At 42.7% G+C, this 14,424-nt stretch overlaps 1 protein-coding gene across 4 annotated transcripts in view; it reads left to right on the top strand.

Moving 5' to 3' along the window:
• Positions 1 to 14,424, top strand: part of SLC4A4 (solute carrier family 4 member 4) — a 180,680-nt gene that overhangs the window by 42,710 nt on the left and 123,546 nt on the right. For all 4 annotated transcript variants that reach the window (XM_069978293.1, XM_069978289.1, XM_069978290.1 and 1 more), the window contains exon 3: positions 2,039 to 2,112. In XM_069978293.1, the coding sequence (XP_069834394.1) occupies positions 2,039 to 2,112 (74 nt within the window). The remainder of the gene's footprint in view (positions 1 to 2,038; positions 2,113 to 14,424) is intronic.

A 14,424-nucleotide genomic window follows, 5' to 3' on the forward strand; every position in this document is an offset into this window, starting at 1 on the left:
CGATTTTTTGCACGATAAACGTCCCGTGTAATAGGGCCCTTAGCTAACCTGTAGAATCCCTTCTAACGTCCCAGGTTCACAGTCATCACTTAGAATTAGAGTTAGAGTTTTCACTGATATTAAATCTAATCTAACAATAATATTATAGCGAGATAAGCGCTCCCAGAAGGAAGTGGCACAGATAGCACTGGCACATAACTAGGGATACAAGTAATATAGCTACAGCATTGCATTGCTCAACACCTCTAAATGTCACGGGGAAGGAAGTTACTACGAACAGACGTGCGTCAGATATTTACTATGTACTGCAGCCGCTATAAGGGTATGTTCACACATGGCAGACTTATTGCACAAATCTCCATGACCGTCCCATTGTAGAACCTACACGTAAGCTACAGCAACAACCTCACTCACATATATAGAGCAGACTTTCAGTCACAGACATTTATTCAATACATCCGAATGAGGAATAAGGCTAATCTGATCTACTGTATCACCAGCTTAAAGGGGTACGTCGTTGATTTTTTTTTAACTTTTAAATCAACTGGTGTCGGAAAGTAATATAGATTTGTAATATACTTTTATTTATAAACGTCAAGTCCTCCAGTACTTATCAGCTGCTGTATGTCCTGCAGGAAGTGGTGTATTCTTTACTGTCTGCCACCTCTGTCCATGATAGGAACTGTCCAGAGCAGGAGAGGATTTATATGGGGATTTGTTATTGCTCTGGACAGTTCCTGTCACGGACAGAGGTGGCAGCAGAGAGCACTGTGTAAGACTGGGCAGAAAGCACCACTTCCTGTAGGACATACAGCAGCTGATAAGTACTGGAAGACTTGAGTTTGTTACTTCTGTCACCAGTTGATTTGAAAGAAATCTGTGACAGGAACTGTCCAAAGAGAGAAAGGTTTCCCATGGGGATTTGTTTCTGCTCTGGACATGACATGTTCCTGTTACATGGACAGAGGCAGCAGCCGAGAGCACTGTGTCACACTGGAAAGAATACACCACTTCTTGCAGGACATATTGCGGCTGATAAGTACTGAAAGCATAGCGTCTAACTATCATATAGAGTGGGACCACAGTGTAGGGGCATACTGTGTTTCTCTGCACAGACCTACCTATCCTAAAAATAAGCCTTAGGCCCTGTTCACACTACAGAATTGATTCCTGCCTTCAATCTCTTTGAACGGGAGGGCTTGCGCGCCCTTATTTTTTTGTTCCCATTTATAAAAGAAGTTGTGAGGAGTGCGGCAGAGTTATATGCTTCTGATATACTAGTGCTTCACCTTTAGCGTTTCTTAGTTAAATTGTGAATACCATAACATGTGGGAATTGCTAGTTAGGCAGTTGCCTAATAAAATTATTAAGATGTCTGCATAGGGCACTCACAGTACACATCACATTTGGTACCTCAGCTATATATTATAACGGTGATTGACAAGCGCTTGAAAGTGCTCATGGAAGTCCTGCACTGTTGTAACTGTGGTAGCTGGGACAGCTCGGCCTAATCCTCATGTCAGCTTTCTGTCATCCCAGCATGTGACACAAAGCTTGCCTCTCAGCACACAAGAATTAAGAGACTGGAGTAAGCCCGGCTTCTTCTTCTTCTTCTTCTTGCATGTGTTTCTGTGTGCTGGAGGACACTACCTGACATGCTTGCCGCCTCTCTTTTTCTGCTGCACAAAGACACCATGGACTACTACCAAGTATTTTTGGAAAAATTTAAAGTGCTAAGATTTTAATCGCATCCTAAAAAAAAAAAAAAAAAAAAGGTGTCAATGTCTTCTGGCTGGGATTATGCTTTTCATACACCTGTCATCATCAATGAAGCTCTAGGATTCCAGTACGGTTGGCTGTCTTAATCGCAAGGCCTTCGGAGGAGGACATATCTTAGAGGGGTTCCAGAGGCCTGAATCAGGAGCGAGGCCTTCGCTTATAATATGTGCAGCGGTGATCAGATTAACCTGCCTAAGAGTAGGGGCTTGTCACTCCAGGAGAGGTCTGAGCACTCTTTTTTTCTCTTTTACTACTACAGAATGGAGGATGAGGCGGTTCTGGACAGAGGGGCGTCATTCCTGAAGCACGTCTGTGATGAAGAGGAGGTGGAAGGTAACAAGAATTTCTTTATTGTACAGATTATTATTATTATTATTTGCTATTGCATTGCAACCATTATGTTAAACTGCATTCCTCGGCTCAGAATAATGGTACTTTTACATGGAGCGATAATTCGCCCGATCGCACAATTAACGATTTTGAATGAACAATGTTTTTTTTATAACGATCAGTGTTTAGACGGAACGATACATCGTATGGAAAATTCGCTATGCGATCGTTTAAGCCTATCTCACACATAGGTGAAATCGTTGAAAGACTGTTTACACTGAACGATCTGCGAATTTTTTGCGAACGACCGACGATAATTTGAGAACATGTTGAAAGATCAAAATAAATGATTTCTCGCTCGTCGTTTGATTGTTCGCTGCGTTTACATGTACGATTATCGTTCAAATATCGTGCAAATTTGAACGTTAAATCGTTCCGTGTAAAAGTACCGTAAGAAGCAAATGCTGTTCGGCTGATTCGTATAATATATACTGTACATACCTCTGTATGTTTCTTGTAAAGGGAAGTGGCCACTAGTATGGCGCCATTACAGCTTAAGGCCATGTTCCCACTTCGGAAACATATCAGGTAAAGGCAGAAGTCTGTGCGAAATATATGGCCGCTAATAATGATCATGATCACTATTAGCAGCTGTCTTTTAGCAATTCATGATATTTTCCCGAAGTGGGAATATAGCTTTTGGCTATGTTCACATAATGGGGGAGATTTATCAAACATGGGGTAAAACGAAACTGGCTCAGTTGCCCCTAGCAACCAATCAGATTCCACTTTCCATTCCTCACAGACGCTTTGAAAAATTAAAGGTGGGATCTGATTGGTTGCTAGGGGCAACTGAGCCCCAGTTTCACTTTACACCATGCTTGATAAATCTCCCTCAATGTCTTTTTTTGGCTGTTCCGCAGCCGATTTTTAGGACGGATGCCATTTTGTCACCAAAATGGCCAAAGAAAGACATTTATCAAACTGGTTTAGGGTATAAACCCACACACCGTATATGCAGCAGATATGCAACAAATACGCAGCAGATTTGTTGGTACAGATTTGATGCTGTGTTCAGTTATTTAGATCTAATCTGCTGCGATTTTGCTGCGAGTTTGCTGCGTATCGCAGCAGTAAATACGCTGCATATACGGTGTGTGGGTTTATACCCTTAAAGTAGACATTGCCCAGTTGCCCCTAGCAACCAATCAGATTCCACTTTTCATCCTTTACAGATTCCTTGGAAAATGAAAGGTGGAATCTGATTGGTTGCTAGGGGCAACTGAGCCAGTTTCACTTTACACCATGGTTGATAAATCTCTCCGATTGGCTTCTTATTCATAAATCACTTCATAAATACCAAAACATTGGGTGGAATTTATCAAGGCCGGAGTACCTGTAGGCCGCTCTTACCTAAATCCTTGCCCCTATGCTGTGCCCCCTTATCTGGCCATGAGGCAAACCAGGCGTAAGCCAGAGAAAATGTGCTGATTTTTTTCTGCGAACTGCGTGGTATGCAGAAAAATCTGCGTTTTTTTCCCTGGCGTACAAAGACGTATTTTTTGATAAATTCCGCCCATTGACATCAGGTGAAACATAGATACAAGTGTCTTATCAATGTAACCTAGGCTAAGAGATGGCTACAATAAAAGTGTTAAATAAAATATAATAAAGAAATCCCCTCCCATCTTACCCCCCCATTAATAAAATTACTTATATTCCCTATACAAAAATGAACTGTTACATTGTACATTAGTCCTAAAATTTGGTATTCCCACATTCATAATTACCCAAGTTATAAAATGTTAACATTATTTATACAGAACAGTGAAAAACGTAAAAAAAAAAAAAAGAACCAAAGTGCCTGGTCACTAAGGCCTAAAATAATCTGGTCACTAAGGGGGTTAAATGAATCCCTGCCAGAGCCCTTGGTGCTGGAACGTCAGTGTCATGTGACCGATAAATGGGATGTCATCATTGATGATGACATGTCACTAGGGCCCTATTGTTAATATATGGCTGTGCGGCATATTTCTGGGGGTCACTAATGCTTCAGCCATGGTGAATGTGCAGCTGGTCAATTCCATAGGAACACCCAGTGTGAATGAGCGCTGCAGCTATAAGAGGGACGGACAGCTGCTTCAGTCCATTTAGTTGCAGATACAGAGGGAGGAAATAGCTACAGGGAAATTTCATTCCAACTACTGTATATCAACATAAGGAAATCTCAGTGAGCGTTTAACAAACATTATATTACTGATAAGGAGAATATATAATTATTGTGTTTACCCGAGTAGAAAAACTCGATTAAAGACATCTTCTAGTTATATACACAGTGCTGTGTGAATACTCATCCCCCTTTGGAGTCTTTCCTGTTATGTTGTATTAAAACCTGTTTGAAATGCAAAAGACAAGCAATATGCCAATCAGGGTCCCCCCCTATATACAGTATACAGTGGGGAGGCTGCCCTACCTGATCAGTGTGTCTGCTATCACTGCTCGCTCTGCTCTTAGAACAGTGATAGCAATCATTGCTCACTGTATATAGGGTGCTGGACACCGCGACCGTGACGGGCAGCCTCCCCCCCATGTAATATAAGAATATATAATGGTGGAGGTGGTGGTGGTGGGGGGGGGGGGGGGAGGGCACTGTAGTTCCCGACAACATATATATTACTGCTGCCAGTCAACGGAAGGGAATATATAAATAAAAATATGTTTATATTAGTTTATTAAAGCAATGTATTAGCAGAAAAAAAAAGATCAGTCATTGGAGTGTGCCTTTAATGGGTGTGTCTTCTACTGTCACTGCCCCCCTCTGACCTTCATTTAGCATTGTCCTCCACACTTCATGTGCTTAGAGGAGCACTCCAGCAATTTTTTAGCCTTCAAATCAGTTTGTGCGAGAAATTTGTCATTTACTTCTATTTAAATATCAACTGGTGTATGTTCTGCAGGAAGTGGTGTATTCTTTCCAGTCTGACACAGTGATCTCTGCTGCCACCTCTGTTTATGTCAGGAACTGTCCAGAGAAGGAAAGGTTTTCTATGAAAATTTGCTACCGCTCTGGACAGTCCCTAAGATGAACAGAGGTGGCAGCAGAGAGCACCACGTCAGACTGGAAAGAATATATTACTTCCTGCAGGACATAAAGCAGCTGATAAATACTTGAAGACTGGAGACTTTTAAATAGAAGTAATTTACAAATCTGTATAACTTTCTGGCACCAATTGATTTGAAAGAAATTTTTGTTTTGCCAGAGTGCCCCTTTAAACCTGTGGCTGGTTCACCAACCTTCCCTTGCACTACCCTAGTATAGAGGGACCTTTTGTCTAAACCCTACTCCTCAATGATTGCAAGCTCTTGTGAGTAGGGCCCTCACTTGATTTAGTATATAATTTACATATGTAGCCTCGGACCCTCTAGAATCTGATTGATCACTATCATCTTCCGCTCCTCTCTTCTTTTGCATAAGGTTTGCTATATCTCCCCCTTTGTGTTCCCATTTCAGTTCTTCTTGTTCTTTACATTCCTCTTTACATTCTGCTGTTGTACAGTTGTACGCCGCCTAGGTAATCCTCTGTGAGCTAAATACAGTACACCAGCAGCAACTGCACAGATGTCTATGGGAGTTTGCTACAATAAATCATCCTGGAGGACTGGCTGCTCAGCTCACAGAGCATTCCCTATCTACTTGACAAGCTATATACAGATTTGCAGTTTATGGCTATGTTCACACAACGTATGTTATGCATAATTCACGGCCGTTGTTGAAATTTGCAACCACAGCGTTATTTATACAAAACATACGTTGTTTGTGAATGAATGGAATCCGGGCCGGAGCGTATACACATAGTATACACTCCGGCTGGGATTTCATCCAGCCGCACAAAAACTGATATGTCAGTTTTCTGCTGCCGGTATTTATTGAATAGCGCCGCACAGGACATGTTAGTTCACACAGTGGAGCGTGCGGCACCAAACCCCCCGGTGTAACATAACCGTAACATCACCTTCCTTCCGCCATACTGCCCGGTGCATCATTTTATCATTCTAACAGGTCCCCTTACCGCCTGGGCCCTGTAGCAGTTGTGTGGTCTGCCTTCATGGTAGCTCTGCCACTGATTATGGCCGATCTGCTATCACTATCACATAAGAAGTGCCACCAGGAGCATGTTTACAACTAGTTACCATATTAGGTATCACTATGTGGGGGTTCTATCAGGCGACCATATCTGTCTTTGCCTGGTTGCTTACCCTTTTACACTCTCTATGTTTACACAGTGCAAAAAAGTATCAAAATATGGTCATAATTTCGGGTGAATATAAAACAATGCGTGAACAGGTGAAAAAAAAAAAGGCCTTTTTGTTTCCCATTTGGAATATAACAGTAGGGTACAAACCCACTTGACGTATTTGCTGTGTGAATCAGTCTTAAAAATAAGCAGGCAAAACGCAGGTTGGCTTTATACAATTGTTCTGCGTTAAAATACGCAATTGCGTATTTTTGAAGTGTGAAGCTACATGCGTTTTTCGCACAGGTTGTTAACAACTGATGCTTTGCTAACAACAAGCTTCACGCTTCAAAAATACGCAATTGCGTATTTTAACGCAGAACAATTGTATAAAGCCAACCTGCGTTTTGCCTGCTTATTTTTAAGACTGATTCATGCAGCAAATACGTCAAGTGGGTTTGTACCCGTAAAGACAACAATGGTTAGTCATGAGAATATAGTTATTATGAAGAGTTCATCTGCTCAGTGTCCAATGGACTGCAGATGCTATTTTTGTATAACATTTCCTACAGTGCATCTTGGAATAAGTAAGATAATGTTATTACTTAGTATTAAGTCGTGCTTTCTGGAAATGCTATCATAATGAATAATCCATATTACACTAGACCTTTATTTTACTTTGGGAAAATGTGTATATTTGGGCCATGTGCAGACGCTGTAAAAGTTCCGCGCCCGCATCAGAACTCCCCACAGCATACTATGGAGCTTGAGGGTGCAGCCGCTTGCTCCATAGTGTGCACTTACATGGGTTTTTGCGGCCGCTATTCATTGATGTCAGTGCACACTAGAGATGAGCGAACCTGGAGCATGCTGGAGTCCATCCGAACCCGATCGTTCGGCATTCGATTAGCTGGGGCTGCTGAAGTTGGGTAAAGCCCTAAGGCTATGTGGAAAACATGAATATAGTCATTGGCTGTATCCATGTTTTCCAAACAACCTTAGAGCTTTATCCAAGTTCAGCAGCCCCAGCTAATCAAATACCGGACGTGGAGCGAGCGGCTGTAGCCGCAAGAAAACTGACATGTCAGTTGTTTGCCGCACTGCTGGTTATCCCGGCTGGAGCGTATACTTTGTGTATACTCTCCTGCTGGGATCTCATAGACGGGAAGGTAACGTATATTTTCGTAATAATTGCGGCCTTTGTATAACGTGGGAACATAGCCTTGTAGTCATAGTCGTATAGAGAGCTTTAGTCCCAGTATATACAAGTACCTGTGTGTTAGTCACATTTCTTGTATATAGTTCTAGTCTGCATCCCCTCTCTACAATACTTCTTAAAGGGGTTATCCAGCGCTACAAAAACATGGCCACTTTTCCCCCTACTGTTGTCTCCAGTTCAGGTGCGGTTTGCAATTAAGCTCCATTTACTTCAATGGAACTGAGTTTCAAAACCCCACCCAAACTGGAGACAACAGTAGGGGGAAAGTGGCCATGTAGCGCTGGATAACCCCTTTTAATAAACTGTTCATACATTACCTCTCCACGCTCCCGGTCTCCTCCTGCCGTCTGTTCTCTTCCCGGCACCACATGCTGCAGCTTCTCTGAGCTTAGAAGAAGACCGGGAGCGTGGAGAGGTTATATATGAACGGTTTAGGGCAGGGGCTGCACAGACATTGTGAACAATCCAGCCACGTTATAGGCTCAGTAAATGAGCGCTGATCTGGCAGATCAGTGGTAACTAACATTATTGATTGTGCCGTCATCGGCTCGTGGAATAGGACCCAATAGGCTTGTGGAATAGGCTGTACCCATGTTTTCCAGGACTCCCTAGGGCGGCATCAAACTTCTCCAATCAAATGCTGAGCGTTCGGGTTCTGACAACATTGCCGAACCCAGACAGTTCACCAACTTTCACTCACAGTGTTTGGCTTTCCACACTGAAGCACTATCTTCTGGTGCAACCTATAACCTTATGACCTTACTGACCTTAAACCCAACTCTATAGTCTTAGTGCTGTTACTGTAAAGAACCTCCATCTGTGAAGATGAACTCTTCTTTCTTTTAGGTGTAGAGAGGATGACCCGTTTGTCTTGGTTATACCCTAGGAATAAAAAGAGCTCTAGAAATATCTCCATTTATCCATTTATATATTTTACCATTGTACTTAGATCACCCCTTACTGTACTTTTTACAAGCTAAATAACCCCAAATTTAATAACGGTACAAATACTGCCCAATTGATTTGTCAAACGCTGCTGATGTTCCGATATGTATTTCCAGCTGCTAAGCATCACCACCCCTTTGTTGAGTCAGTTGCGACTTTCCTGTCTAAACCACCATGTCATGTCACTTGCTCTGTGTGTTCTTAAATCAAGTTCGACCAGTCTTGCTCTGCAGTGGAATTTTTGTGAAAGGGACAAAGGGTAAATGTATCTGATTCGGAGGTAGATCGCCATGACTGGCACCGTTCCATACTTTGTTATGAGCCCTGCGTCACTATAAGTGTACTTACTGGGCTAGATGCCTTGTATTGTTTCCAAGGTTTGTTAAGCATCTGGCTCAGTTGTAATGTTTGTTGTATGTCGGTAAGAAGCAGGATCAGAAGCAATGAGGTCAGAAGCAGCTGAGAATCTAATATACACAATGGTGAAAGCAGCTTCATTAACATGGAGGCTCTGAAGCTAATTATAATAATCCATGGCATTATTAAACCCAAGGAAGAGATCATTGTGTCTTTGCTTTCGGTCCCCAGGACTGTACATTACTCTTCTTCTTAAAGTCACGCTGTCAAAAACACTTTAGGCAAGGACGAGAATTCCCATAGTCTTAAGAGTTACAGAACTATCTGTATGGGAAGCTATATATTATACCTAGTGTACAAATGAACTGGGCCTGGGAGGATCATTGGGATTTTTAGAGCCTTAATACTGATCAATATTGGACTAGTAAAGGGGAAGGCGCCTACAATCAAGAGCAGCCCCCACCTTGTAGCTTAAAGAGGTTTTCCAACGTCACTTTCTTTCAGAGACAGCCACACTCTTGTCTCCAACTTGGATGGGTTTTTGCTGCTCAGTTCTATTGAAGTGAATGGGGCTTAATTGCAAACCGCACCTGAACTAGAGACAAGAGTCGTGTTGTCTCTGAAAGAAGGTGGCCATGTTTTTGTAACACTGGATAACCCCTTTAATCCCCTCCCCCCTCCCTTTGCTGCACAGTTAAAGCAAATGCACCAAATGAATAGACTGGCGCCGACGCAGGGATGCTGGTGCCACGGTCCTTTTTTATTTTAACAGCGCCCCGTTCCCGCACAGAACAAGAGTCTATTCCCGAGCACCAGTCCGGCCTGAAGCACTGGAGTATCGAAACTCCCTCACCTCTGTTAGGGGATTTAAAAATAGATTGGCACTGGCATTCTGGTGCGGGTCTCTTCATGCAAAAAACCTCAAGCAATGTAAATGATGGTACATTCACTTTTCTTAAAGCCATTGCAACCTAAGCCTGTTGCTGCATTGATATTACTGAACCTGCAGTGGATGACACTGGCTCAGAAACGCATGAAGCAGCAGAAATGGAGACCTGAGATGAATGAACCTTGAGCTAGCTTGGGTTTCGATTCCAATTTCAAAAAATCTGACACTCAAAGACACTCAATCCCATAAATTAGTATACCTTATTGTTTGTTCACAAGTACAAAAAGTCCACTATAAAATAGCGTGTAAAGCAACCTGTTTCAACGCAACAGTTTTTTATAAAGACGATCTAGCAGATTGGCACTCGCTTACCCCGTGGGTCAGGCCTTCAGGACTCCTAGGGTGGCATCAAACTTCTCCAGTCAAATGCTGAGCGTTTGGGTTCTGACAACATTGCCGAACCCAAACAGTTCACACACTTTCACTCACAGTTGGTGGCTTTCCACACTAGAGCACTCTCTTCTGGTGCAACCTATAACCTTATGACCTTACTGACCGTAAACCCAACTCTATAGTCTTAGTGCTGTTACTGTAAAGAACCTCCAATCTAGCAGATTGGCACTCGCTTACCCCGTAGGCCGGGCCTTAGCCCATTTTTTGCTCCTTGTAGGCTCTATGACTAATTTCCAGTCACTGATCATAGCTGTGTTGGGCAAATTAGGCAAGTATCAAAACTTGTGAATACTATTCTTTATGCTAATGGTATTCTCAAACTTTCTTGTGTATCATCTTACGGACTAAAGTGATGCTTGGGCCATGAAATTTGTAGTGGATGTCTGTGCAAATAAATCATTAAAGGGAATCTGTCACTAGGTATATGCTGCCTTAAATGAGGGCAGCGTAAACTAGTGATATAAATGCTAAACAGATTGGTGTATTACATTATTTTGTTCAGCCGTTCTCCTAATATGCAGGAGAATAGGATTCCTGCCACACCCCTCTTTCCAAACTCCAGTTATCTATCCACAGCATGGATAGATAACTGCCAATCAGCAACTGGGCGGAGTTTTCTGCTTTTCATGAATATCCAGGACAACTGAGCTTACACACATAATGGAGAGGATTACTTGTTGACCATGTTATTCAGTAGGATATCTCTAGATCCACTGCACAGAGCAATGTAAGTGATACATAATTTTGTTTAGCTTCTCTGACTAGATTATGCTACGCTTAGATAGGACAGCCTAAACCTACTGACAGAGTCTCTTTAAAGTTTTAAAACCAGAAGATGTTGCGGCGAGGGAAGGGACTGTGCTGCTTGAAGTCAATTTTGTGAAAACTCCTTTCCCGGCTGTGCCTCATCAACACTGTTCTAGAACCTGTTACTGCTCTAGTACCAGTACCAGTTTGACAAAGTACTGAATTTAACCTGCTCCTTTCATGGGTAATATTTTATTTTTGCCAGTATCTAATGTTATAGTCCAGGGCAGGGGTAAGGAACCATGACTCTCCAGCTGTTGCAAAACTACAACTCCCATCATTGACAGAGCATGATGGGAGTTGTAGTTTTGCAATAGCTGGAGGGCCAAGGTTCCCTACCCTTTGTCTTGGGTGTCAAAAAAAGAAGCCTTACACTAATGTTACAAAAGTTAATATTTCATTTGGCTTTCACAATTGTAATACATTTTCCCCTTAATGTTTTAGGTTTGCATATCTCATGGTATAAAAATATTTTTGTTGTTGTACCTGTCTGCTACAATCCTATTTACCTTTTCATTGCTTCACGTTACTGTAAAAGTTAAAGTTTAACTTATTTTGTAGTATTTCTCGGGGTCATGCCTGCAACATAAGGCCTACATTGCAACTATGACCTTTATCCTACTAGTTATTACCAAACAGGACATGTGGTTAAGGTTTTCTGGGTCATATTCCTAACCCTTTTATTGGGTTTTATTTCGAATCATGTGATACTGCTAAAAGGTGCCAAAATTATACAACTGTTTTAACATATTTATATACTGCATATTACATATTTTAGTACATTGGGACAAAAGTCTTATAAAATACTAGAGGATACATTAGATTGGTTTCATCCAGTATTTTTGGGATTTACAGATATCTGTAATGTGAAGTTCTTAGATCCCAGTTATAATGTAACATTCATAATACTGGTGTTATATATATATATATATATATATATATATATATATATATATATATATACATACATACAGTATGGCAGTGAAGCCTTCGGCGGTATCCGTGTTTTCCCCAACTTCCTAGGGCTGCATCCAACTTCAGCAGCCACTGCTAATCAAATGCTGCATGCTCTGGTTTGGACGAACCCAAGTGTGCTTGAAGTTTGCTCAACTCTAGTAGACACCAGTTGTGTTTAGTGCTGGAGGTTGAATATTTCCTTTATTATTTGCCCATTTTAATTTGTCTCGTAGTAATGAGGCTAAAAACAGAACTACTACCTCTGTTAGAAAGTGTGTAGTTAATCGCTTAGGCTAAGTTAAAGCCAATGTACCATGAGGTACATCACTTCTGTTTTTTTTTACCATAATGGATCGATGCCAGGATGCCAGTGGCGTGGTCCTTTTTTTGAGCACTCTTTTAGAGAGCAACGACTGCCCCAGAGCACTTGGGGCAGGCCCACCAGCCCCCAGTTTGACAAAACCCCCTCCCCTTGATTCTAAAGGAGTTGCGTCACAAAGGGTAGATCATCACACTGGAGGTCGTCGGGCTTACTACCAGTGATTCGGGGCAGCTGGTGCTCCCGAAAAGACCAGAGCTGTGCACAGGACTCAAAAAAAGGACTGCACCACCGGCATCCCCACACCGCTGTCTGCCCGCTCCAAAGAGAGGGTGGATACAGCCTGAGGACCACCTGGAAAACTGGGATACAGCCATAGCCATAGGCTGTATCCCAGTTTTCCAGGCGGTCCTCAGGCTGTATCCACCCTCTCCACGGAGAGGGCAGACAGCGGGAATCAGAAGGCGAGAGTTAAGGTTCATACGAACCCGAACCTCGGCCTGTCATTACCCCAACTAGCCAGAATCCTACTCCACACTGACGAGGGGCAAATACCCCGTAACGGCTGTCTGTGGATGGAAGCCTGCCTTGGCAAGCCCTTGTCATGATCGCAATACTCGTACCTTGAGTTAGACATTGACAAAAAGGGGCCACCCTGGTATTTCCCTATTTATGTTCCAATACTCGCAACCGAGTGGGACTTAAGGAGCTATTTATCAGGGTGGTGTGGTGCTCTCCCCATCATGGAGGCACCCCGTGGCAACAGGCTAGCGATATCTGTCTATCCCGTGTTTTGAGACTCGCAACCGAGACTCCACAGACTCTTGTTTTGCATATCTATATACGTTCCTATTGCAGATGCTACATGTAGTAGTAATGTATATTGACGTTCCTGCCTTGAAGAGGCTTTTATTGTGTGAAGGGACGCTTCAATGTGAACGGGCCTGCATGCATCAGTGTCCCTGGAGCCGGGGGTAACAACATGCAGTTTTGTAACCCCCCTGCATAATAATTAATGATGATGCCAGGAGCTCCTAACACCGTTCTGTAGCACATCGTCCGTGTTTATGGAACGTGCATGGAACTCATGAATGCCCCCCCCCCCCCCCCAGTCTTCTCCTGTTGCAATATTCTTGATAATATGCAGGATACATGCAGGATATTTTCATGGATTGTTTCTGGAAGCTATGCTATAGTGCTTCATATAAGTTTCCCATGGATAGTGGCTTGCCTCTCGCTCAGTGAGTGGCAGAGCTTGGCAGAAGGGAGTTCATTTGCAAGATGCAGATAACTAGATAATTCCCAGGCGATTACACAGCACTTACTTTCTGCCTGGTAATCCGTGTATAATAGACCTTAATTGCAGAACAGTTATGAGACTTCTGTGTCCTGTAATGCTGAATGTTCCGGGATATGATGTCACATGATTGCCCCTGAACCTGTATTGCAGTAGCGTGCTTAATTACAGTACCAAATGTAAGATGCACAGGATCCTATTGTAAATGTCAGACCTGATGGGCCCCCTGCAGTTAGTTTATTCACAAGATTCACGTAATATGTGTGACTGTTGTTGTTATAGAATGTGTAATTGCTACAATTACCTCTTAAAGGGCTAGTCCAGCTTCAGCAAAACAATTGTATTTATTGCATGAAGCACTGTACAAGTTTCAAATTTACTTTCGGTTTCAATTCCTTAAAGGGGAACTATCAGCAGGTTAGAGCAATCTAACTGGCTGATAGCCCCCTATAGCACCCAGGACACTGAGGAGGAGGACCATTAGGAGCACTGGCATGTCACTCGGCTCGCCCCCTCCATAGATTATCATTAGAAGGGGCGTGCCGGTTGACGCTGCAGTGCTCCTAACGGTGCTCCAGTGCGGAGTTAACCCCGACTAACAGCGCAGGACCAGCGCCGAGGAGGAAGGTAAGACACATACCTTCCTTCTCATCATCCCTGGCGCTATAGGGGGCTATCAGCAGATTAGATTCATCTAACCTTTATAGTTCCCCTTTAAAGTTTTCAGTTTGCTCCACAAGAACCTTTATTATTTACTTCCAGTGTATAAAAATCTTTCCTGGACGGTCTCATTACAGTTCTGTGCATTACAGCTGTCTCCTTGAAGGGTGTGTTCTC

This window comes from Dendropsophus ebraccatus, chromosome 7 (genome assembly GCF_027789765.1).
Source record: "Dendropsophus ebraccatus isolate aDenEbr1 chromosome 7, aDenEbr1.pat, whole genome shotgun sequence".
Classification (NCBI taxonomy): domain Eukaryota; kingdom Metazoa; phylum Chordata; class Amphibia; order Anura; family Hylidae; genus Dendropsophus; species Dendropsophus ebraccatus.